The sequence below is a fragment of the Cheilinus undulatus genome, linkage group 17 (genome assembly GCF_018320785.1).
Source record: "Cheilinus undulatus linkage group 17, ASM1832078v1, whole genome shotgun sequence".
NCBI classification, from domain to species: Eukaryota; Metazoa; Chordata; class Actinopteri; order Labriformes; family Labridae; genus Cheilinus; species Cheilinus undulatus.
In genome coordinates this window covers 18,886,886-18,911,627 of record NC_054881.1, presented here as the reverse complement: position 1 = coordinate 18,911,627, position 24,742 = coordinate 18,886,886, and the positions used below count along the sequence as shown (strand labels likewise).

Genomic DNA, 24,742 nt, shown 5'->3' with positions numbered 1-24,742 from the left:
TTTATAAATATGACAAATTATAATCCTCGTCATGGAAATCCCATCTGCATGTAGTATATGAAAAATATTTCATTTTTTTGTTTTTAAATTACAAAATTCAGTGATTTTTTTTTACTTAAACTAGCATTTAAAGGGTTAAATGAGGGGCAAAATTGTGGGGAAAACTGATGGAAAAAAGGGAAAATAATATATCTGCTGGATGTGAAGAAATATTTCTTGAAATAGTAGTAAGGTGACTGCTGTCTTACTATAAATGTGTAACCAGAAATACTAAAATATATAAAAGTACAAGTATACTTAAAGAACTCTATATATAGCACAGATTTAGTTAATTGTAGTCACACTACTGAGAAAAGGAAGAGAGGATGTACCTCAGAAATGTTGGCATTGAAAAATAACATTGGTAGCACTTAAATTGTAGTCACACTTGCCACAGCGGATGTTTCCTCCAAGTCAGATTAAACTTAATCCTCTAAACCTGCAGTTTCTTCACACTCAGTGAGTGACTCAAAACACAAATGAACATTCAAAATGAACCTAAATTCAAGAGCTCTGATAGATTTAATGCCCATAAAATTCTTGGGCCAAACCTGCACATTTATTTACACTGTTTTATTTTTAAGAAAAATTGGTGTGTTATGATTTAATCACTCTTTAATGCTTTTAAGCCTGAAAGACGTCACAATCAACCAGCCTCTTTATGGTGTATTGCATCACAGTTACGCCACCTTGTGTCTAAATAAATTATGACAAAGTGAGTGAGAATTGTCTATATTTCTCTTCAAATAACAGGTCTGTTGCTAGGGGGGTTTGGATGGTTGGACCCCACCCTCCCAACATTTATAGCCAAAGATCCACAATTCAAGACTGTTCTTAAAAACTGCATAAATACATGCCTTCTTTTTTAAATATTAATGGCCAATAATTCTAAACCAATCCAAAAAATAAATGTCTGCCTCTGGCTGCTGACGCTCTACTATACAAGTCCAGCACCAAATAAAGTATTCTGCAACAACATGACACATTGTAAGATAACTCTGGTTATCTTTATGCAATACTAAAATTTGTCTGATGATCTTAAAAAGTAAGTGTGACGAATATGTAAAAAAAACAAAACAAAACAGGAAATGGGAAAATACTCAGTCTTTATCACTCTATCAATCACATGCTTATTATTGTAGATAGCAAAAATGTAACCCAAATAGACTTATCTGCAAGCATAATTCAACAATTTTGAGACAGATCTCCTTTTTTTTTTTTTTTTTGAGATAATCTTGTGTGATGTTTGCATATTGTATGTCTTTGGTTATTGTAACTGAACTTATAGTATTTTTCTGCTTATTGTTATTACTTCAAAGTTTGATACACCTAAAAAACAAATCATAACTTTCAGGAAGTGAATGACATACAAGAATGTAATAGTTTTATTGCACAAAGTCCAAAGTACTGCAATTCAGTAGTTGCAAGTCATCCAATCTCCTCAAAGCACTGATTTTTTTTCATAATTCTGAAGGCATATGGACAACAGAATACATAGGATTACATACATACAGTATGGTCATCATCGAAGGATGAAAAATAGTTTGTAAAAGGCAAAAATTTCAATAAAACCCTTAAAAATGAAATTTACATTCTCTAACAAATAGGCCTTTATATTCATTTAAGAGGAAACTGAGGGTAAAAAGTAGTCATTTTGAAAGACATTTCTATATAAAAACATATTAGGTAGCATCACATCAACATGTTCCTTTCATGCAAACTAAGATTTTACTAAACATACAACAGACCTGATCATGTTGCACATCAAAAATGGACTTTTTTCATTAAAGTTCTTTCAACCATAGTATTGTCAACAAAGCGCTATACATTCATCTGATTAAAAAAATAACTGCAAATAATTATTTCTCCTGCCACTGATTAAGTAACAAAACAAACTCTTTCCTCAGAGATCCAGCCTCTGAGGAGTTTCTGAACATTTTTACAGATAATCAGACATCCAAGAGTACAACTAAAACTTTCAGTAGCAGTGAGTTTCAGAACTTCCACAGACATAATATCATAGTGTTTTAGCGGTTCAGTACCACACAGTCATCTCTACATACCAGTGATTCAGCACATTTTGTTTCTAGAAGAGAGTCACAAAGGCACACTGTGATAATCACAGTGATGAAATGATGACTGTTGTTCTGTAGTTGATTCGGCATTTGCTCTGCTGATGCTGACACAGCCCTGATGTCTCGGTGCTGTCGGATCATCATTGTGAAAAGTCCAGGAAGCCGAAAAGGAACGATTGCGCTTTTCTCTTCACTAGAAAACAAAACGTATCGTTTTTCTTTGTCATTAAGGTAGCAAAGGATTGTATCTGATGTCAGTATTTGGTGAGATCAACACATTAAAACCAGAATATTTACAGTCAACCATGGACAAGAGGCCTTTATGTTAGCATATTTTCAGGAAATAATGTACAGAAAATGCTTTTGTATCTTTTTTCATTATCTTTAAGTTTTTGAAATAACATTAGACATAATATTTTAGTAGTCTTGGTTTAATTTCTTGTTTCTTGTGTTTTAAAGCCTCACTATTTTCATTGTATGAATAAGCAAATCAACCATTCATAGATGGTGATTAAAAAGAGTGCACTTCAAAATGAAATTGAGTCAAAAAGCAGAGGAAGAAGAGCAGTAAACATGTGCCTCACATGCATTTGGCAGATAAGCATTACAGTGGCATATTTGGATGCAAATATGCCACTGTAATCCTCCAAATAACCTCTAACAATGATGTGGAGTGGACAAAGCCTGCGGCCAAATAATCCAGACTGGACTAAGTTCTATTCTGAGGGCAGGAGGTTAAAAACAGCAGCTAACATGCAGATCATCTTTAAACAGCCAAATCCAAGCCCTATATTTCCCTTTCCCTCTGTTTCTCTCAGAGGCTTTAAGATTAGATTAACTCAGACGTCTACAGAGCCGGAGTAGAACTGCTTAATGGGGGCTAAAGAAAAGCTCCACATAAGCCTGAATGGGGATTTATTGGTTATGTAAGAGAAGTACTGTAGAAAAGGGGATTCATGGAGGTTTCTCAGACTGAAAAGGGAGGAGCGCAGAAGAAAAGGACTCCGCTGAGTCACACAGTTCAGACGTCACAGGATGCATGAGGGGCCTCCCGTCACAGCAGAAGAAAGTTTCAGGATTTGAGAAAACAAAGCATGCTGGGACGGCAGCGAATGACGTGCAGGAAGGTGTAAGCATGAAATGCAAAGTGAGGTGTCCTAGATACACTTCCTTTGTTCTACATGTTTGAAAACAGGGAGATCATAAGGAGTGCTGTGCTTTTTTTGGTTGATCTAAAAGACAGATCCTATAGAAAGTTTAAAGAATGTCACATGCTGCTTACAGTTTATGGATTCTGGGGAGAAAAACGACCATTCAACTCCAGCTGGGTCTCCTGGGTGAGACTGTGTGATGCTGAAAATGCAGAAACACCCAGTGACCCCTGGATCCATCATGAATGATGCTCCCAATACCCCAGTACAACCAGTGATTACCTCTGAACTTTTCTTTTACTTGATTATAGTTTATCAAACAGGCTGTGAGAAGAATTTAAAGCAGTGGATCTCAACTGGTGTAGCCTTAGGAACTACCATCACCTCCTTTATGAGAATTCACAGCCCAAAACTCTGGGTTTTTCAATGACAAATGTTGTAGTTTGGACCTTAGATTGAACAAAACATATGACTGAACAAAGATATAGGACAGAATGAATGTGTTTAAGATGTGCATCATTAGAGAGGCTTATGCAGGACACGAATGCATACATTACATGATAGATCAATATGGAGTAAATTGTGATCAGAACCTCACCTTTTGGCTGATCTACAGACAGTTCCTGGCGTTTATATCCCTTCTAGAACATTTTGAATCCAGGCACAAAGCACAGACTTTATTAACTTTGACACTACAAATCCACATTGCTAAACCCTTAATAGTATGACTATTTATTATGTTTTTGTGATGAAAAACAGCATTGCTGCTGTCAGTCCTCCATTTTGACACTGGAAGTTAAAGACAGCAGCTCCCTGTTAGCCTTTATGCCAATTACAGTGTTTCAATCTCTTCTTCTATTGTTTCCTTGGTTGAAATGTCCAGTCAGGGCCGGCCAAAGATCAACAAGAAACCAGGTAGTTATCTGCTAATTTGGAAAGGTAAAAAGTAGTCCTCTATGGCCCAAATAATGTAAAGAGGACTAAATAGAATTCATGTGCATTTTACCCACTGGAATACCACATTTACAGAAAAAAATGTGAATTGGTTTTACAGACAAATGATAGTGATAGTTTCTGTTGCTTGTTTTTTTCTCCTAATAGACAGGGCCTGTAGGAACTAATGCACATGTGAAAAGTCTTGTTCATTGTTGATCTGGTCTTATTTGTATAAAGTTCTATGAGATTCAGTTTCTGTTTTGTTCTTTTACTTGCTATTTCTGGCCCTATAACTTTTGATAGATTCATCTGACATCCTAGCAGCACACGTTTTCTGATAGTCCAGGCTGTCCTAAAAACACATGTCTATAACTTGATGGTGCTTAAAAAGGTTGAGATTCTACATGCATTTTTAGATACAGAAGACAAAAAGCAAAAATTGACTTGGGGTCTCAAGGGTTAAACTTTAAGTGTGTTCTGGGGACTGACATTTTAGGCCTGAAAAACAGTAATATATCTGTTTTGATAGTGGTATCATCTAAGATTAATTTTAAAATATGGATAAATTGGTAAAAATCCACTAATTGCGTCCCACTGAAAACCACTCCACGACCATCTTTAGGGTCCTGACCCACCAGTTGAGAACCACTGATTTTAAGAAACTGTTGACATGTAACTTTGAAGACATTTTAATTCTTTCAATGTAATCTGCAGAATTTAAGAATGTAGATTAAGTTAAAACAGTCAATTTGTTGATTTTGCATAGGGTAATTTATCTCCTATGTATGCTCATGGTAATTGCAGTTATTTTAATCATTTTATCCAAGATTACAGTGATTGGGTCTATTTAATGAAAATTCAATTACAACCAAAAAAAAATTTTTACCTCTTGAATGCAAGACAAAACATTTGATCAAAATTTTAAGACTCATTAAAATAAATAAAAAAGGGTATAAATGATTGTTCACCACTTTGTGGTATTGCATTTTCCAGTAAATAAAGCCCAGAGTGGGCATATGAGCCATGTAGGAACTGCTCTAGGCATTTCAAGGAATTATGGTGCATAGGAAAACTGCAGAGCATCATCAACATTATCCTTTAACACCATGTATTAGACAAAAAAAAAAATACAATTTCATGTAGTAAACAAACTCATACCAAGTAGTCGTCCAGCTCAGAGTCTGATTGGCTTATATTGAGGGACGGCAGAGGATGGTCCAGAGCGATCGTTGAACTGGAGGCTCGTCGGTCTTCACTGGGATAAAAGATAAATGAATGGGTATTATAATGATTATGTGGATACTTGATTCCTTCTGGCCTCCAATTAAATCACTTTGACCCTACATGCATTATATGTGTGACATGCAAAAATACACTTTTCTAGCAAAAATATGTGCCCCTGACCAGTCCACAATCCCCCCAAGAATCAGAAAAAATCCATTCACACTGCCTCAGCTGGCAGCTGAGATGAGGATCAGGAGAGTCACATCCTTTTAGCCACATCCATTTCCAGAGAGGGGCGGAGTCAGACAGAAACAGCTCAGTCTGAGCAGGGCTGAAACAGAGGGGTTTTTATACATGCAAAAATCCAATACGGAAGTGTTTTTTCAGCAACAAACTTCACAGGCATGTTTCGGGGACCTCTGAGACCAATATAAACTTGTCTTAAAGTGGTAAAATATGTGACCTTTAACTATTTCACATACAAAATTGACAGCAGAGAACTAATATCTTTTTTCTACCTAACATCTTGTGACTTCTAATTAACATATGTGGCAAAAGATGGATGTGAAGATCTAAATTATCAATCCAATACTGCAATTCCACTTAAGCACTTTACACTGCATTGATAAATGCAATGCACGTTTCAATCCACTAGATGGTGCTGAGTTTAAATGTTTAAAAAGTGTAATCGTCAAGGTCAAAACACTTAAACACTTTCTTTTGGATTATCATTCGCGGTATAAGAGGGTAATATACTGCTGTATATTAAAATAATTAAATTTAACTAAATACAAAATCTTAAAAGTATCCTGATGATATTGACATGTAAATCCTGTTGTGATTCCTACATTAATTACCTGTTGTCCAGATCCTCTTCATCATTTTTGTCAGACTCAAAAGACACAGTCGGTCTCGGCAGCAGATCTGGTTGCTTGGAGGAAGTGTAAACTGTTGCAAAGAGAAGATCCAGTATCAGAAACTTATATTTCCTCTTGTCTCTGCATTGTTTAAGTAGACGTTTTAGTCATACATTTTCCATCCAGGTTGTCCATGCTCTGCGCCTTCTTCTCCTCCTTCTTCTCCTCCCTCCGTGTGGTCAACAACTCCTGAGATGCTGACCTCACTGCATAGAAAGACGTCCTCTTCCTTTTTGAAGATGCCCCTCTTATAGCTTCCAAACACAAAGAAATCATGTTAAAATGTAAAATATATGACCGGCAGAATCCTGTTATTTATGATTCTGTGATGACTTACGATGAATCTTTTTAAACACAGTTGAGCCCATGAAATTCAGAAATCTGTCGGCGTAGAAACTCGGTCTGTGGACTGAAACAGTGTCCTGAAAAAGAAAAAACTGTCAGATATGTATGAATATGATACAAATGTAGGCCTGCAGACAAAGAGGATATGCAGTTACTCACCCCATCATGCACCAGAGCTTTCCAGGAGTGTTCAACCTTCTTAATAAACCTGAAAATAACAATTAAAAATACATCTCACTGACCAAATCCTTGAGTCTGATACAGTAACAACCACATACACTACTAGATATCTTTATCAGTTGGCGCAGTTATAAAATACACACTTTATGTATGAACAAAAGTATTTGGCCACACCTGTTAAATATTGAATTCAGTTGTTTCAATCAGACCTGTTGCTACAGGTGAGTAAAATCAGCCTAGAGCTCAGTGACTTCAAGCATGGCACTGTGAAGGATGCCATCTTTGCAATAAGATGGTCTGGATATTCTACAGTCAACTGTAAGAAATTTTATAGAAAGTGGAAGCATTTAGGAACAACAGCAACTCAACCACAAAGCAGAAGACCACGTAAAACCACAGAGCAGGGTCAAGCACTGCCAAGGTGAATGATGCGTAAAAGCCACCAATGCTCTGCTGACTCTGTAGCTGGAGTTCTGAACTTCAACTTGCATTAATGTAAGAACAAAAACTGTGTGTCAAAAGCTTCATGGAATGGGTTTCCATGGCCAAACAGCGGCATACAAGCCTCACATCACCAAGTCCACCAAGCCTCAGATGTAGTGGTGTAAAGCACACTGGCACTGGACTGTGGAGCAGTGGAAACGTGTTCTGCGGAGTGATGAAACACGCTTCTCTCTTTGGTAGTCAGATGGGCAAGTCTGGGATGGCGGATGCTGGGAGACCATCACCTGACTGCACTGTGCCTACTGTGAAGTTTGGTGGAGAAGGGATAATGGTATGGGGCTGTTAGCCAGGGTTTGGGCTAGGCCCCTTATATCCAGTTTAGAAAAGTCTTAATGCTTCAGAGTTCCAAGGCATTTTTGGGAAATGCTATGATTCCAACTTTGTGGCAACACTTTAGGTAGGACTTTTTCTATTCCAACATGACTGTGTCCCAGTGCACAAAGCAAGGACTATAAAGACATGCGTTGATGACTATGGTGTGGAAGAACTTGACTGGCCCACACAGAGCCTTAAACCTCAACCTCATTGAGCACCTTTTTGTCCAACATCAGTGCCTGACCTCATGAATGCTCTACAGAATGAATGGACACATCTCACAAAAACACTTCAAAATCTTGTGGAAAGCCTTCCAAGAAGAGTGGAAGTTGTTCTAGTTGCAAGAAGGGTAACAACTCGATGAACAACTCCACATGTATTTGAATACAATATCATTACAGCCCCTAATGACCAGATGGCTGAATACTTTTGTCCATATAGTGTAACTCATTTAAAATGTGCATAACTATATCACTATATCTTGAGGCCCCTTGGATCATGAGGCCTCAGGCAGTTGCCTACCTTTGCCAAATGGTAAAACTGACTATGGCCATATGCAGCTGTCTGACATAACATCTGTTTTTTACATGGCAAGGATAAACATTTGTATGTCATGGCAGATGGGACACAACCTATCAGGACACCACTGGATAGATGAGTGGCTTATATCACGGACTTGGGTGTTGGAGATCAGGGGTAGATGTATGTCATTTTGGACTAAGGTATCTGCTAAATAATTGAAGTGTAGAAAAATCAAAGATTTCCCTGGGTTTAAAAACTGTCAAAGGAAATTATGTAATGTGAATATTCAATAAGATAAATAACATAAGTGTAGTCAAATTTTTACTTTAATGTAGACATTTCAGTGCAAAATTTCCATCTATACCTTTAATACTGAACACTGATTTGAAACATTTCTAAAGCACCCCATCTTAGGAAATAAGTGTTTCGTTAACAATAAAGATGAACACAAAAAGGTGTGTTATTTTGACGCTGAGCTTACCGGTAGGACTGAAGGATGTCGATGATTCCTAAAAAGATGAGAAGATTCTCATCTTTATGTTTGGCAGGAATCCCTCCAAATCTGAAAAAATGATTTTAAAATTCAGTTATACCGTCTTTAATTACAGAAAGATAGTTGAAGCTCTCCCACAAGCAGTATAGGCCTTTTTAAAACCAGTGTTTACATTTTAGTCATTCTGATTTCATAATGTAATTTAACAACACAGGACAAAATTTCGACAAATGGAAATCAGTTTGTGCAAGAGGACAGAAAAAAAGGGGAAGAATGCTCCAACAAACAGGAAGAGACCAGAAAGACAAAAATAAGCTGTATTCTTCCACTGATAAAAATGTAGTCTAAAAAACTCCTCTCACGTTTCATCGTCAGCCACAGGGTCGGGACCCTTTGTGTTCCCCTGGATGGACTCGAGGGCGGTGGAGTAGAGGACTTTCTGCCCTTTCCTGCTGTCACAGCGGCTTCCTCTGCTCAAAGGCTTCCTGTTCAACACGTGAATACCTAACAGGAGACTGTAGTCCATGATCTTAAAACTCTCCAGGACCTGGGAAGGGACACAAAAAGCTAATATTATAAATCAATTTTAAGAAGAAGCTACGAATGACCATCAATTACATAGTTTACATTTAAGTGAATTTTAATCAAAATCTTACCATCTGTTTTACAAGTAGAGGATGTTGTTAAAATTGTATCTTGTTGCTAAAATGTGTGAGTGACTGAATTCATCTTTACACTGCGTATTGTCCTTCTAGGGCATTACTGCTCCATCTGCTGTAATCTGAGTGAATTGCATATATGTGTGTATTTTTCCCAAATGGACCAAAAGCCTTTACCTTATTCCAGTAATTATTTCACACTTCTGGATTCTGAAGTATGCTGCAGTTAGTGGTTGTGTATTTTCAATATGCAAATTTTTTATTACTGGTATCTTACTCAAACACAGTACACTTTAATCGTCTGCAGCCCATGCAAGCAAACAAACACACCACGAAGAGAATTGTCCTTAATTTGTGATTTTTGCCATCATAATGTACAAAGAATTCAAGAAATGTTGCAAGATTAGGGTCCCTGTTAGAGTTTAATGGAGGGTACAGTTTGGGAACTCCTGGTCTTTAGTTTGTGGATGAGGTTTTCAAGGCTTCTAGTTTGGTATTTTAAGCGTTGCTGCCTTGTTTAAGTTAAAACATGGAAACGGGCAAATCCATCTGCTTTGCAAAGTTAATACAGTATACAGTGAATAGAAAAACAATCCTGACATTCCTTATGCATTTTCTTATTTCAGTTTAGTATCTTACTAATACGATTAAAAAAAGACTTTGGTAAAGATGGAAAACATTCTAGTTTTAGCCATCCACAGTCATGTTTTCTTAAAGCAGCTATAGTTTTGTCACATAAAGAGGCCAAGAAAGGATCTAAAAACCAAAGTACATTTCTTAAAAAGTCCCAATCCTGCTGACCAAACAACCTGTGTAAACAAAGACGGCCTTTAATTTCCACTACGTTACCTAACACAAAAACAGAGGAATTACTCTGAGGCAAAGCGGGAGAACACTGCTCTCTGATAGACCAGTTTGTGCTCTAGAGTCTGGTCTCTGAGCCTGATCATATGAGTCAGGTGCTTCACTTTTAATCCTCCATCAAGAGGCCACTGTTGTTTCAGTCAGATGAAATAACAGGCAGGCGCTAATGAGGTCATCGTAACTGCTCCAGGCTCAGCGAGGTGAACGTGTGTTATAGAAACATGCTGTCATTGTTGTATAATGTAAAGGGCGGCGAGGTGGTGATGATGAGCTGGTTTTAGTACACGATTTATTGGAGAGTGAAAAAAAATCAACAGGGCTAACTGTAGGTAATTGGTTTGACTTTTCTTGTGAAAATAAGCAGCATTTTTTCTTTGTATTCAAAATCTTTTGGTTATATTGATGGGCAGAAGAAACAAGATTTTCTCAAACATTTTGTTAGATGCTTGATTTTCTGCAGTATCTGGAAAGACAACAGTATTGTACTGAACCAGCCAGGTTGCAAACATATCATCATGGCGCCCCCGACTGGCAACAGGAAGTGACACAAATAGGTAATTTGTTTTCTCTTCTTACATTGCTGAACCTATCAAACTCAGATTTTTCAGCTGAAGTCCTCAGTAATTATCCACAACATGGACATGTTTTATTAATAAACACCCTACTGGCAATGGTGAGCATTTCGCCAGTTTCACAGAAAGGTGCCTTACCTGAGAGATTTAATGTACTTCAAATTTCATATGTATGATGAAGGTCTGCCCTTCTACATATTCAAAGGTTCATTTTTATCATTTCGCCATAGTGCCACCTATGGGCACAGGAAAGGACACAACTGGGCCATTTCTTTATTACGATTATTGATTTGAGTATATCAAACTTAGATTTTGATTACAACTCAATATTTGTCCACAACAATGATATCTTATCAAAGATTCCCTACTGCTGATGGCAAGCATTTTGATATTTTGCCAATTTGACAGGAAGTTTGCCTAATTCTGATGTGAAACCTCTGATTTGCTTAAAAATTCACAAGTATGATTATGGTCTGGCCCTCTACACATGTAAATGCCAAATTAATCATTTTGCTTCAGGGCCACCTACTGTAAGGCGCCAGTAGCAACTTTTACATAATATGTCCCATTATCTTTCCATTTCATACAATACAATACATCAGTCCTGTGCTGATGAGCCCGACCTCTATCAGCATCTTCTTCTGTAATAATGCCACCTACTGTTGACAGGGAGTACTACCTCATATACAAAGTGCAAAGTGCACAGCTGATTGCTAAACACCCAATTATTTCCATACATCTGCAGTTGCCACACACCCTGACGTGCGGTGGGGTGTGAGGGCCCTTTAGTGCAGCTTGCAGCCCTAGCTGTTTCCAACAAGAGAATTATTCACCAGCTGCAAGTTGAAATTTCTGAAAAGGTGAAGCCATTTGGGAGGTCAAAATTACTGTTAATATAGCAACAGCAACTTTACAGTAACACTGCAGCCTGCTGCCCCAGCTATGCTTAAGCTCTGTCTTAGGTTATGGTTGAAGTCCACACTAAAACCTACATTGAAACTATTTAAACTGTTATTTGTGTTGTGTCATTGTTCAGTTGTACCAGGGAGACAAATGGCTCATTTTAACTAGTAGTAGCTTAACGTCCAAACTGACTAAAATATAAAAAGCATCCATACATTAATCTTATTTATGAAACATTTTTAAACACAGTATTTTAGCAGTTCTGCCTCATGTGAAACCTACCCGACAGTCTCTCTGCAGGGTCTTTATCAGAGCAGTGTAGGTGTCATGGTCAAAGTGCAGGCCTTCATGCATCTCCTGGAAGTCCAGGTCTTTGAAGGTAGGAAAAGGTTTGGACCTTTCTTTACGTGAAGCTCGGCGTTTGTACGATGACCCCTTCAGGTCGTACTTGTAGTGCATCTTCATTGCACGTGGCAGCACATTGTTCATAACCACCACCCGGACGGTGGTGCTGCCACACTGGATGCAGTAAAGACCGTAGAACTTTGGTAGCAACGTCCTTGGGTTTTGGTTCAGATTCTGCAGTTAAAGGATATAGATTGAATTCAGATAAAATCAGTTAGATAAAAGCTGCTTTTTAAGCATTTCTTTGCTTGTTTGCATATCAAAACAGAATAACTGACAGGTACCAATAAATCTATCAAATAACTGTAAACATCTGAAGGGATGAACATGGCTGTAAGAGTGAGATTGTTGAATCTTTACCCATCTTTACTTCTGAGAGACTCTCAGTCATGTTACTGACCTGTTAATTAACCTAATTAGTTGCAAAATGCTTTATGTGTTTCATCAGTAACACTTACTTTCCAAGCCTGTTGCCCTGTCCCTACTTTTTTTTGGATGTGTTGCTGCCATCAAATTCAAAATGAGCAAATATTTCTACATCTGATACAATCCCAAAATTTTGGGATTGGGGTTTTAAAATGAAAACATAAAATTAATTAAATTAAAATATAACCATAGCTGTTAAGGGAGATTTAAGCAGGTATAAAAACTGATGACTTGAAAAAAATCCTTAACCCTTTAAAGCCAATTTTATTATATTTGATACACAATTTTGTGAGACCTCTGACTAATAAACATGATCAATAAATTCCTTAAAAACCCTTTTTATATAATCTGATAAATAAAAAAAATCAAATATGATACAAAAAAAGGCAGCTATATGTAGCGAATTCAAATGGCTAACTTCTATTTATTTCTTTTATTCATGCTATGTGTTATAAGAGCTGCAACAAGTATAATTTTGGTAAATGAATGCTGAAATGTAGTTACCAAGTACTAGGGAAATAAAAAATATTTGGTGAGCTATACTAAGTATATGACTGAGTCTGTTTACTACCAACAGAGCATATTTTTGTCCCAAGTTTCAGCTTTCAAAGCAGTTTTTTACACCCTTTTATGTGCATGTTTGCATGGTAGGAGTTTGTTTTTGTGGTAGAGCTCACCATGTAGTAACCAGGGAGCAGCTTCTGCAGGAACTCAGCCTCTTTGTGCTGCACGGTTTTAATGATAAACTCGTCGTCGCTGGTGAGGTAGAACCAGGAACTGCTGGCTCCGGGGTTGGACAGCTCGATCAGAGGCTCGTTGCAGATAGAGTACTGAAACACAGAGTGACGCAACAGAATTAGCAAAAGCTGGTGAGGCAATCAAATCCACAGGAACTCATGTCACGTTATGCAGCATCAGAATGATGGCTAACTTTACCAGGTAGTCGTCTGGTTTTATGCCAAAGAGCTCTCTGAAGTAACGAAAGGCCAGCGGGGCGTAGGTTTTTAGACGGAAATCTGGGTAGTGGTGAGCTGGAGTTTGGTTGCTGCCCTCACTGGAAAACAAAGAAGACAATATTGTAGAATAAGAGAACTATTAGTGCATATCTGTGGAAATATGGCTGATTTATTGCATTATCCTCAACCACAGATGACATTTTTACAGGGGGAAGTACGTGAAACATGATGTGGACGTGAAAACAATCAATTAATCATGTCCACATCATGTTTCACTAGTTTAGCTCACAGCCTTGGGAACACGAACAGAAAACCTCCACCTGTCTTTCTTTAGAAACATTTGTACTTTTCCTGTTATGCTGAGTGAAATCATTCACAGAGGAAACAGAATATTGCTGAAATTTGTGGTTTACTACTTAACAGTAAGTAACCCAGCTGTACATTTCCGTTCATAACTTATCTTCATCTCTTAACAATTTTAAAAAAAACCCTGCAAATTGCCAAACTTTTACTTTGTACTTTACAAAGAAATGCAGAAATAATGGGCCTTCGTGTTTCCAAGTTTCTTCAGTAAACAAGCAAAAAACCAAAACATCAGAGTACTTTCAGTATGGTAACGGTTGCTTGGGATTCCTTTTATCTGTTCATATCACATGTAGCTATGTCTTCCTTCAGGGTGCATTTCCTCAACAGCACCATAACAAAGCTCCAACATCACTGAAGATATTCATGTTGATTCAGAAAGAGTGCAATATTGATGGTCTGTAAATTCACATTGCGTTACGGCACTGTGAAAGCGCAGGAGAGCAAAGCGCAGTGGGAGCTGTCTGTGCTCTGAGCTCCTCCCTCTGTATGAACATTTTTTAATGACATTTTAAAAAAGCCAGTTTCTTGTGTTAATTCAACTCAAACTGGATTTTTTTTTAAACTTTAAAATCTTTACTGCCTGGCTAAATTTGCACTAAATTACATTTTGGAGGCCCCAGGTAAAGACTAATATTAACATCTCCATTTAGCTAAAAACATTCATAGCAAGGGAACAAGATATTTTGAAGCATCATTTCCTCAGGAAGCAAAGCCAGAAAACGAAAGGACACTCGAATCTGAAATACAGACACCCAAATAGCCAACAGCGCTTCATCAGCTCTCAGAGCATCATGACTCAAACTCACCACTATTTTAAAACGTCTGTAGACCAGATGGAACTTATGAAATTAAAACTTATGCACACTATTGGTGCAGTTTTTCTTCTACAAAAACATTCCTTTATAACATTATTTTTGGGGTATTTTTGCCATAATTGATAGGACAGTTGAGGAGATACAGGAAAGAGAGAATGGGAGGAAAAATTTTGGATCTACTGAACTAGAACTTGCTTGATAGGAAGACATGTTTGGGCTTTTTGAGGGGCTTGGACTAGGGGTTTGCATAGACCTTTTCCTGTGGAATTATTCACGATATCATCAACGTCTAATTGAAGTGGACTTGACTTTTATCACTTGACTGCTGATTTTTAAACATTTCAAGTCATGTAACCCCAAGCTTGTGCCTTCCAGGAATCCTCCCCAGAGACTTTTTGAACGATTAAACTCTATGTTAAAGTTACGTCATTCACTCTTGACTCTTTATTTTCATTTAAAATGCAAACCTCAGTCCCTGAAAGGCCAGTGCATTTTCGGGCAGTTCCATTTCCTGGTTGAAACAAGCCTAATCTTAAATAAAAAATGGAAAAAAATGAAAAAAAAAAAAAAAAAAAACCTAAGTTGTTTTCCATTTTTTTTCTCAGTCACAAAAATGTTAAAAAGGGAAAACAGAATAAAAGGACAAAAATGTCCATTTTTTTATTCCTTTAACTTCCAAAAAGAAAATCATATGTTTCAATGAGAAAATTAAACATTTCAAAATAAAAGTGCTCCTGTCAAGATAAAGCCTACCTAGCAATCCAGTTTTACTGTCTATTAATAGGCCTATTTGCTCTGTACAATATATTAAAATAATGTAAATGGAAAAAGTACATGTGAATTAATCTACTGAATAGATATTAGGAGTGAAATAAATTAAGATGAATAAACAAGCCTGGACTGCTTGGTATCTATCTATGTGCACAGCAGGGGTCAGTTGTTATGCATGGTTGTACTGTTTGGTGGAAATGTTTATTTATTATTGTGTGATAAATAAGTAAATAAATAAATGATCAGAAAGACTAAAAAAAAAAAAAAAACTATCAAGGTAACAAACTGGCCTATCATTATAGTATATAACAAAGCAGATTGCTATGTAGTCTTAAATTTTTTAATTTTGACACGAGGGCTTTCATTTTTGGAGTTTAGGTGAAAATTCTCAACATTTTCAAAAATGGATTATATAATGTACATCAGCATGTCAACCAACAAAAAGTGTAGAAAGAAGCCTACCTGGGCAGGAAAACACTCTCGACCACAGAGAAGTCCTGCATGAGAACATCCCTGTCAGGTTTGGAGCTCAGGTTTCCAACAGCATAGCCAATGCCCAGCTGGATGGCTCCTTTCAGAGCAGCTGGCGTAAGCTAAATAACACCATAGGGAAGATAAAAACAGTTCAAATAAAGGACATAAACTAGTTTCTTTAAATCACTAAACTGTAATATTTGAGTTAGTCTTGGATGGGTTTCAGGATATTTTAGACCCTTAGACCTTCACATGTACAGTAAATTTATGAGTAAATCTTGTCTGATAAATGCTTTATTGTGCAGTCCTATGTTTACATAATGCAAACTACTCTCACATGATTATTCATAGCTCTGATTGTAGGGAAAAATGAAATAATTGTGGTTCAAACAGAGGATGTCCCATGATCATTATTAGAACTATATTTACCTTTTTATGATCCTTTGGCGCTTTAGAGGTGTTGGTTCCTCTTCCCATACTGTCATGGGTGGAGGAGAACGACATTTTTCATACAGAGAGAACTTGACCAGAGGGAAGCTCGGATGTTCTTCCTCCAGCGGTGAAGCTGAGATAGTTCCTCGTTTCTGCTCAGCAATGACCGACCAGACGCTGTGATTTACCTTAAATGGGCTCTAATCAGACTTCATTTTCCAGGTCCTCCACTCCTGTTGAGAAGGTAAAGAGACAACATGTAATGCTGCACAGCTCAGAAAAACTGCACGGCTATGATTGCTCCCCAGCTTTCACAGGGAAACATTTCCACATTTCTAAATGCCCTGACTTCAAACATTCATGTAACTCACAGAGCTGTACAGTCAGCAGACCTTTCCGTCCTAGGCTCTGCTCAGTTGTGAGAACCAGCAGTGTTTTCAGAGAGTCTTGAGCTCCTGAATCCCTCACAACGACCCTTGATCCTCATTAAGAAGGATTGGAAACGATTACATACCAAATTCTCCTGTTTTATAACAGAACACAAAGGACCTCAGCACCTTCTTGTTTACATACGGTATTATGTTCCCCTAAGAATACCTAGAATGATGACAGAGAACAAAATACTGCAATTTTGTAGCATTTCACAAGTTAATCACTGTAATGATTGCTGCTGCTGCAGGAATATTGCTTATTTTGCTGTAACATGATGTCAGTATCTGGGTATAGATTGAAAGTCTATGTAGTCATTTAACTACATAAAAAATAGAATTTCCTCATGTTAGCCAGAAGAAACCCCAAGAATGATGTTAATGGTTACACTTGGTATATTTTAAAGAAAAGTTTAAATGTTTAATCCACAAAATCAAAATCTTGCAACCATTAAAACTCAAGTTATTCACTGAGGCTGCCAGCCTTACTGTGTTAAGGGTGATGTGATTAAGGTTCAGCAGTAATACATTACATTCCAAAAGATCCTGTGTCATTTTGTCCTGCAGTTAATGGCATGCAGCAGCTGAAAACTTCTCAAAGTTTTCAAAACTAAAGCAATCTCCCTTGCGATATCAAATATTTAACAATTTCACCATGCAAGTGTTCTGTCCATAGCAAGTTCTTCTTTCCATGGTTAACTTAATGTGACTTTTGCTCTATTAGAAGTGCCTCGTTTCTTTCAAAATAAAATTGCAATTGTGATGCCAGACTATGCAATTATATAGTCGCATAAAAGGCTGAAGTTATTATGAATGTTCTTTAAAGGTTTACAAATGTGTCTGCAGAAAGGCCTTTATGTTTACAATAATGCCACTATTGCACTTTATAGAAGGATCTTTTTTTTTTTTTTTCAAAAAGATCTTTTACTTTTTGGAAAATACAAAATTATTTTAAAAGCAGTACTGTAAAACCTTCAGCTTTTCACATTTTTTAATGCTACTTTATTTGTATGCTTTGAGTTGGGAGACGCACACTTCAGAACTATCATTATTCTCTTATTATAACCAAACGAATACTCAGGATGCCAATTACTTATTATATTGTAATTGCAATCAAAAATCATGTCCTCTGGTACAATCACAGTTGCACCTTATTACCAGATAGTTTATCGAATAATGAATAGTGAAGAATTAGTTTTTACTGGGAAAAAAGCATCGTTTTTTTGCAGGGGCAGAGCCTGAAGTGTTAAGCATGTGGTGCAGGGCTTTGTCCAAACTTAGGATCTGGAGATATTCTGCTCTCTAAATGTTTGCTCATCTGAAAGTCTGAATGCACTATTTTCTAGCTATTTAAAACACAAAATTTACATGGAAAATACAAACAAATTTATACATTATTTTGATAAAATAAAACAGTTCAACACGAAGAAAACATCATCTAGAGCCAAAAAAACTATATTTAATTGGTCTCAAAGGGACCTCAACATTCCAAACCATAAAACATGTTAAAAAACTAATTTTAAGTTTTGACTCCCTAAAAGTGGCTGTCTCTTATTCCTGTAAGTTACATAAGAATAGGTTTGTTTGGCGTGAAGTGGAAAAGTAGAATCAAAATAAATGATGTCAGATATATTTATGAAAATGCAGAGATTGTTAGAAGGTAGTGTAATATTAAATAGTATATTTTTACTCTGCAGTATTGTATTAAATGTGAGAAGAAGTTGGTATGATTTTGTCAGTTTGGTAATAAGAACAGGATTTCAATGTTGTGATCAGCAGGGTCCACTTTCAACATGATCTATTTGTTTTTGCACTCATATATCTCAACACTCACCTGTAACAAACCTTACACCAATCCAAAAGATCCTGACTGTTAACCCTGTTAACCTTAACTGGGATACTCAGATTGCAGCTAAATCTGAACTCCTAAAATGTTTGGAATCAATGGACATCAACTAGTCATTTTGTACATGCACTCCTGCATAATAGTATAACATTGTTAAACAGTGTCATATCTTTAAAATGTGGTTTCAGACTAGCAGTGCAGGCCAGGTCAGATTTGGGAGCATATGCCGGTTTGGTACTTTTCCACGTCAACCTTGGCCCTGTACTGCTCTGGTCTCCTGATGGTCATCACTCAGGCATGCCCCAGACCAATACCCAATCCGGCCACCCCGACGTCTGGTCCAGCCCACCACATCCCAGGCACCCAGTACGCGGTGACCTGGATCACGCCCAGGAGAATGCACAAGGTGCCCATAGAAATCCAGCTGCCACTCTCATAACTAGCGGCTGACTCTTCCCATTCCCAAACATGCATTAAAAAATGGGACTAATCATGATTGGCTAATATATTCAATACTAATCATTATTTTAAAATTGATTATTTGGCTGCCCTATTACCTTCTAGTTATACAAAATGCAATTGAATTTGTAGTTTGGTTTATTTAACCTTGAGTAAATAACAGGTGACAGCATAATTTATGCATTAACGTTATATAACAATAAATTGATGCAAGTAATCTGCAACATTTCAACAATTATGAACGGCCTGAGTAAATTCTTTGATGAGGTACTGACTGAACTTGAGGGGACAACTTTGCAAACTCTTGCAGAGATCCCAACAGACAAGCCCCACCATGTTTATTTAAAGAACCGCTTCAGGATGTGGTTTTGTGGTCCGACCTAAGAAAATGAAACGTCATGAGAGTCATGAAGGGAAAAGTTGTTTGTGAAGAATTTACCTCACAGTTCTCTGAGTGTTTTTATATAAGAACAAAAATGCAAGAGATCACACAGCTGTTTAAGATTGTTTTCACTGTGTTTACAGTAGAGATTGGGGTCATTTATTTTTAGATACAGCAGATTCTTTGGCAGGTTATTTTGAGTGTGCTTTATATCAAGAAAGTAAACAATGTGACCGACTAGGTCAGAGTAAATGAGAACATGCTGGATTAAACTGTTTGTGCAATTCTACATAGTAAAACAGATTAGCTGGATTTATGTTATTCTGGATTAATAAATAATGATTTACTTTTTACATCTAAAAAAATAAAAACTACAGTATGTTGGGTTAAAGGCTCAAATCCTATCAGAGGAAACCTCTACAAATATAGAACTGCATATTTTGGTAAGTTACCTTTATATAGATTTATGTATACAGGCAATTAATAAAACCTGACCTCACTGAGGGAGTATATCGACACAGGGATTAGATATAAAATCATCAACTTCTTCTAAAGTCAGCAAAGGCCTGGTTCTGAAGATTATCCTCCCATTTATGATCAAAAATCCTGTTGTGTGGGGTGAACACTAAGGACAGTGGAGCAGGCATAAGCAGGATTGTTATGTAGAATGGAATGGCAGATTATCAGGAAGCAGGCTGACCAAAGGAGGAAGCCAAACAAACAGCCATGCTGACTAAGATTGTCCTCCAGAATTTTCCTGTATTTTGCCATGTTCATTTTACTCTCTACCTTCAAAAGCCTTCCAGGGCTGAGAAACATCCCCACACTATGATGCTGCCACCACTGTGCTTCACAGTTGGGATGCTGTGTTTGTGGGGATGGCGACAGCATCTTGTCTGATGACCAAAAAACACCATTTTGGTTGCATCACGCCAAAGAATTTTCTTCAACAGTGGATTTCTCTTTGCCACTCTCCCATAAAGCTTTAACTGGTGAAGGACCCGGCCAACAGTTGTTGTATGCAGAGTCTCTCTTATCTCAGCTGATGAAGCTTGTAACTCCTTCAGAGTAGTCAAAGGTGTCTTGGTGGCCTCTCTCACTAGTCTCCTTCTTGCATGGTCACTCAGTGTGTGAGGATGGCCTGATCTAGGAAGATTTACACATGTGCCATATTCCTTCCATTTCTTGATCATTAACCAGGGGATGTTTAATGGCTTTGACATTTTTTTGGACCTATTCCATGACTTATACTTTTTCAAAAACCTTTTTTTCTGAGTTTCTTGGAGTGTTCATTTGTCTTCATGGTGTAATGGTAGCCAGGAATACTGATTAACCAGTATCTGGACCCCCCAGACAGAGTGTTGCGATACTACAATCACTTGACAAATTCACTGTACTCACGTGATCGCAATTTCACCAATTGTTAGACTTCTAGCACGAATTAGCTGGACTTCTATTGAATTAGATCAGTCACTTTAAAGGAGGTGAAAGTTTGTTATGATGTATTTTACTTCACATGTTTTTATTGAGCTTACATTACTTTGAAGAAATCAGTTTTGACTTTGATATTTTAGGTTTTTTGTAAAAAAAATAAAATAAAAAATGTCAAAAAATATTGACCATGATTGATTTATAAAATAAAAGGGTAAAATATCGAAGGGGATAAATACTTTTTTATAGGCACTTTATGAGCCAGTTCAGGAGAAATTCAAGGTTGTAGGAGCTAAATTTGTCCATAGAAAATTAATTATTCTCAGCAGATATCTTAGTTATGGCACAACTGAGCTGGCAAAGGATTTTTTGAATTCATACAGTACTGTGCAGAACTTTGAGGCATGGTGTAGATGTGGTGAGTAAGCCTGCCTGAAGGCACTATAAAGTGAGGATGAGGGTTGACACAACCCTGGTCCTACTCTGGATGTCTTTTCATTTTACTAGGAGCATGGGAACATAATCTACTGAATAAATTAAGTCCACAATTTCAGGGCAAAGTAAAAGGTTGATGTGGCCAGTACTGTTTGAGTGAGTAGTAGGTTTGCCACAAGCCCCTAATCATGCTGTGGAAGTCCCAAGAACCTGAAAACCGCTGGTGGTCTCTGGGTGTAATGCCAGGGGCGAAAAGGCCCTGACAAAAGAGATGCTTTCGAACTTGACCTTGGCTGCAGAGCGACACACATGTTGACATGTGTCGAGCTTGACTCTGGCTGCCTAAAAATGTTAAATCTGTCATTATTATTATGTGGGAGGTCTCTCAGTTTTGAAATTGTTGAAGAATTAAGATTTTGTTCTTCTGCAGTTTCAAAGTTCTACTATCAGTACAACACTGTACCTGACACTGCATCATAAATGGCCCTATGTGATGATGGCCGCCTTAACTGTGACATTAAGCAGGAAACTCTGACTTGTTAAGGATTTTGGAGCAGCAGTCATGGTAAATTTAAGGGGGACTCATACTGGACCTTCACCACACACCTGTAAGCATCCCCTCATCATGTAGTAGTACCTTGTTATTGTTACTTGGTTTACTGGTATGAGTAAGTTTCTGAAACATGAATAATGTCTTAAATACCACCGGAAAAGCCGTTACACTGTCTGCCTTGTTTCTACTATTATTCAATGAAAATAAAGTGAAAATTAGAGACACTTCTCTGTAAAAAAAAAAAAAGCAGCCCAGCTTGTCAACCCCATAGACTCAGTTACCATAGAGTTTTACTGACATCTGTGGAGAAAGTCCCTACAAAAACAAACATTAAACCTTTATGAAAGTATGATATACTAAAAGCTTTTGTTCAGACGTGTCATGTGTAAAGTGTTATGTAACCTATATGTATTTTCAGGTGAATATTTAAACCTGCACTCATTCTACTGACATCCATACGGCAGCTGCTTTGAATACATGTAAATGATGCAACAAGCCTTCCCAGCTTATTGTCGACATTTTACTTTCTGTCTGACTCAAGGGAAGTGTGGCTGATTTCCTCTTTTGATACCATCAACAGATCATCTTCCTCCTGACAGAAACACAACCTGTACAAGGTGTTCAACACTAAATTATTATTATTATTAGTTATTTGTGACAGGAGATGAAAACTCTCCTTACAGCTGAGTGTCACTGATGCACAGACATAAAGTTAGATGGTGGTTCCATCTGTAGTTAGAGAACAAAGGCTGTGTTGAGTAGAAATATAAGGTCTCAGCGCTCTTACCTTATCAGACATGGTCGTATGAAGATGGCGTTGAATGCAGGATGGTTTTTATATGCTGATGACACTTCACTGTTGTCCGACATCAGCTCAGTGACAGACTGAGTGAGTGTGGTGAAGGGAAGACTGAAATGCTGCAACGACTGACGAGCATCCTCACCACTTCCTCTCTCTCTCTCTCCACCTACCTGTGGTATTATTCCCCAGAACTACATGACGAGTCAGACTAAGTTTTTGCAGATGGGGCGACAAAATTTTAAACTTCAATACAAGTGTTACAGTGGCTTTTAAGGTAGTTTATTGAGATTGCATGTCAAAAGTTAAAGCATTTTTAATGATATTGCACACTGAAAATGTTCCCTTTTTTGATGTGTAAACTGTAATCAGCCATAAGTCCTGTAAGTTATTGATTTGCTAACTGGTAAAGCAGTTTAAGAAACCTTGAAAGTTTAAGTTTAGATACCAGAATATTGGTTACTATATAGACAAGTAAATATTATGAAGCTACGTGTTTTCTGAATTTAAGTTAAAACGTGGGTAGGCTTGAAGCCATCGACAACAGAGGACAGAAAAGGAAATGAGGAGAGGAAAGATAAAAATGACATGGAGCTCTGTCTCACCCGGACTGAAGGGATTATTCAGCAGACTTCTCTTGAGTTGTTCATCTGAACCTCTGCTGACGGGAAATACTCACACATGCATTTTTGCTGTCATTTATTTGCTCTGTTTGCAAAGCATTCACTCATGAAGGACCTTTATACATTCTTATGTTTGTAATTATGCTTGCATGAGAGAATTGAGAAACTATGCAAAGCAGATGGATTAGCCAGACTCCACATGTCTGATATCTGGCAAATCCATCTTGCAAAACTCCGGTCTACAATGTTTTTCCTACCTGAAAAAGCTTCGGACCAATCAGAGTCATTCAAAGAGAACAAGGCGGGGTTAAGTTGTACTGGATGTTGTAAGCAATGAGGGTAGTTAGTTGCACAGATTTAGCCACGGGGGCAGTTTTATCAGAACTGGACCACATTTCTATATCAAAACAAGAGCAAAGAACCAGACTGAAAGTTACTTTAGATGGAGAATTTGTTCTTCTATTGATCGGCCTCAAAGGGCCACCTCTGGCCAAACTGAGGTCCTAAGCATGCCTTTGCCAAAAGTTTTCAGTAACTAAATACAGAAACTTTAGGTCTACTTTTAGGAAAGCATGAACGTGTGGACAAAGATGAGACAAATGTACTTACCATTCATAGCTCTGACAAAAAATCAGTGATGTCAAAAAAGCACCTTAAAATCCAATCAAACAATCTCCTTCCTGCAAAGTAACTTAGTTTCTTTACTCTTTACTAGAGCCAAGACATTTTTCAGAATATTGCTCTTCTTTAAAATGTCTTTTCAGACACCTGGATCATCAGATCAGAGATATGACCTCTAGAGGGTGCTGTTGCTGCTCTGGTACTCTTGCTGAATACTGCAGGATTATTCACACTCTCCATGGTGAATTAACAAGATGTAGTCCTAATCTCTGTGCATCTGAGCTTCTGTGAACAGTGTATCAGCTGATATTCTGAAAAATCACATTTGTATCAACATTGTCTTGTTTTTAAATTTCTTTTTGCTCTTCCCTTTTGTTTCATAAAAACTTAAAATTCTCTGTTTCTCATCCTCTCTTGGCGTCTCTTCCTCTTTCCTCTCCGGGCTCTTTGTTGTGGTGTTTTCCTCTAAGTGGGCCAGAGTTCGACTTGTTGGAGGTTTGTTTGGGAACACCAGAGGGGACCGGCTGGCGACGAGTCGGTTGTCAAGACAGTGACTTGAGGCCATCAGATATCAGCTCAGTTTTTTAAGATTAAACCCTCGACCTTTGTCACATTTGGCTTCATGACAGCTGGAGAGGCTGCAGAGCTGCTGGTTCAGGTTTGATGCTTTAAGATTTCCTGATTCTCCTTAAACAGTGAGCAAAACTACCACTATGAGGGTCTCTCAATGAAGACCCCCCAGTGATGAAAGAATGTAAGCATTTGCCATTATGTAAGGCCATTGCTTTGAGACTGTCAGACTACTCCATATGAGCAGGATG

At 37.6% G+C, this 24,742-nt stretch overlaps 1 protein-coding gene across 5 annotated transcripts; it reads right to left on the bottom strand.

The window, feature by feature from the left end:
• Positions 1-1,128: 1,128 nt before the first annotated feature.
• On the bottom strand, positions 1,129-22,797 carry pip5k1ba (phosphatidylinositol-4-phosphate 5-kinase, type I, beta a). 5 transcript variants are annotated; one of them, XR_005993219.1, is made up of 15 exons: positions 22,666-22,797; positions 16,342-16,577; positions 15,901-16,031; positions 13,467-13,584; positions 13,208-13,360; positions 11,982-12,278; positions 9,064-9,248; positions 8,690-8,770; positions 6,847-6,895; positions 6,680-6,764; positions 6,456-6,596; positions 6,283-6,373; positions 5,360-5,456; positions 3,397-3,906; positions 1,129-2,307 (listed from the first exon to the last, which is right to left on the bottom strand). XR_005993219.1 is itself a non-coding variant. In XM_041811460.1 (15 exons), exons 2-15 carry the CDS (start codon positions 16,414-16,416, stop codon positions 2,255-2,257), a joined length of 1,599 nt encoding a protein of 532 aa, XP_041667394.1. In that variant the 5' UTR covers positions 16,417-16,577; positions 22,666-22,797; the 3' UTR covers positions 1,129-2,254. The 5 variants fall into 5 exon arrangements, 4 of the variants coding, with proteins under 4 accessions (XP_041667394.1, XP_041667395.1, XP_041667393.1 ...); XM_041811460.1 differs by having other exon boundaries at positions 3,864-3,906; XM_041811461.1 differs by having other exon boundaries at positions 3,397-3,467.
• Positions 22,798-24,742: the final 1,945 nt, after the last annotated feature.

Bases quoted from the DNA above. Each gene is read 5' to 3' on its own strand.
- pip5k1ba (XM_041811459.1), bottom strand. From the start codon at position 16,416: ATGTCGTTCTCCTCCACCCATGACAGTATGGGAAGAGGAACCAACACC. The intron at 16,032-16,341 runs GTAAATATAGTT...GGTGTTATTTAG, and splicing joins CGCCAAAGGATCATAAAAAG to CTTACGCCAGCTGCTCTGAA. The intron at 6,765-6,846 runs GTGAGTAACTGC...TTTCTTTTTCAG, and splicing joins AAGCTCTGGTGCATGATGGG to GACACTGTTTCAGTCCACAG.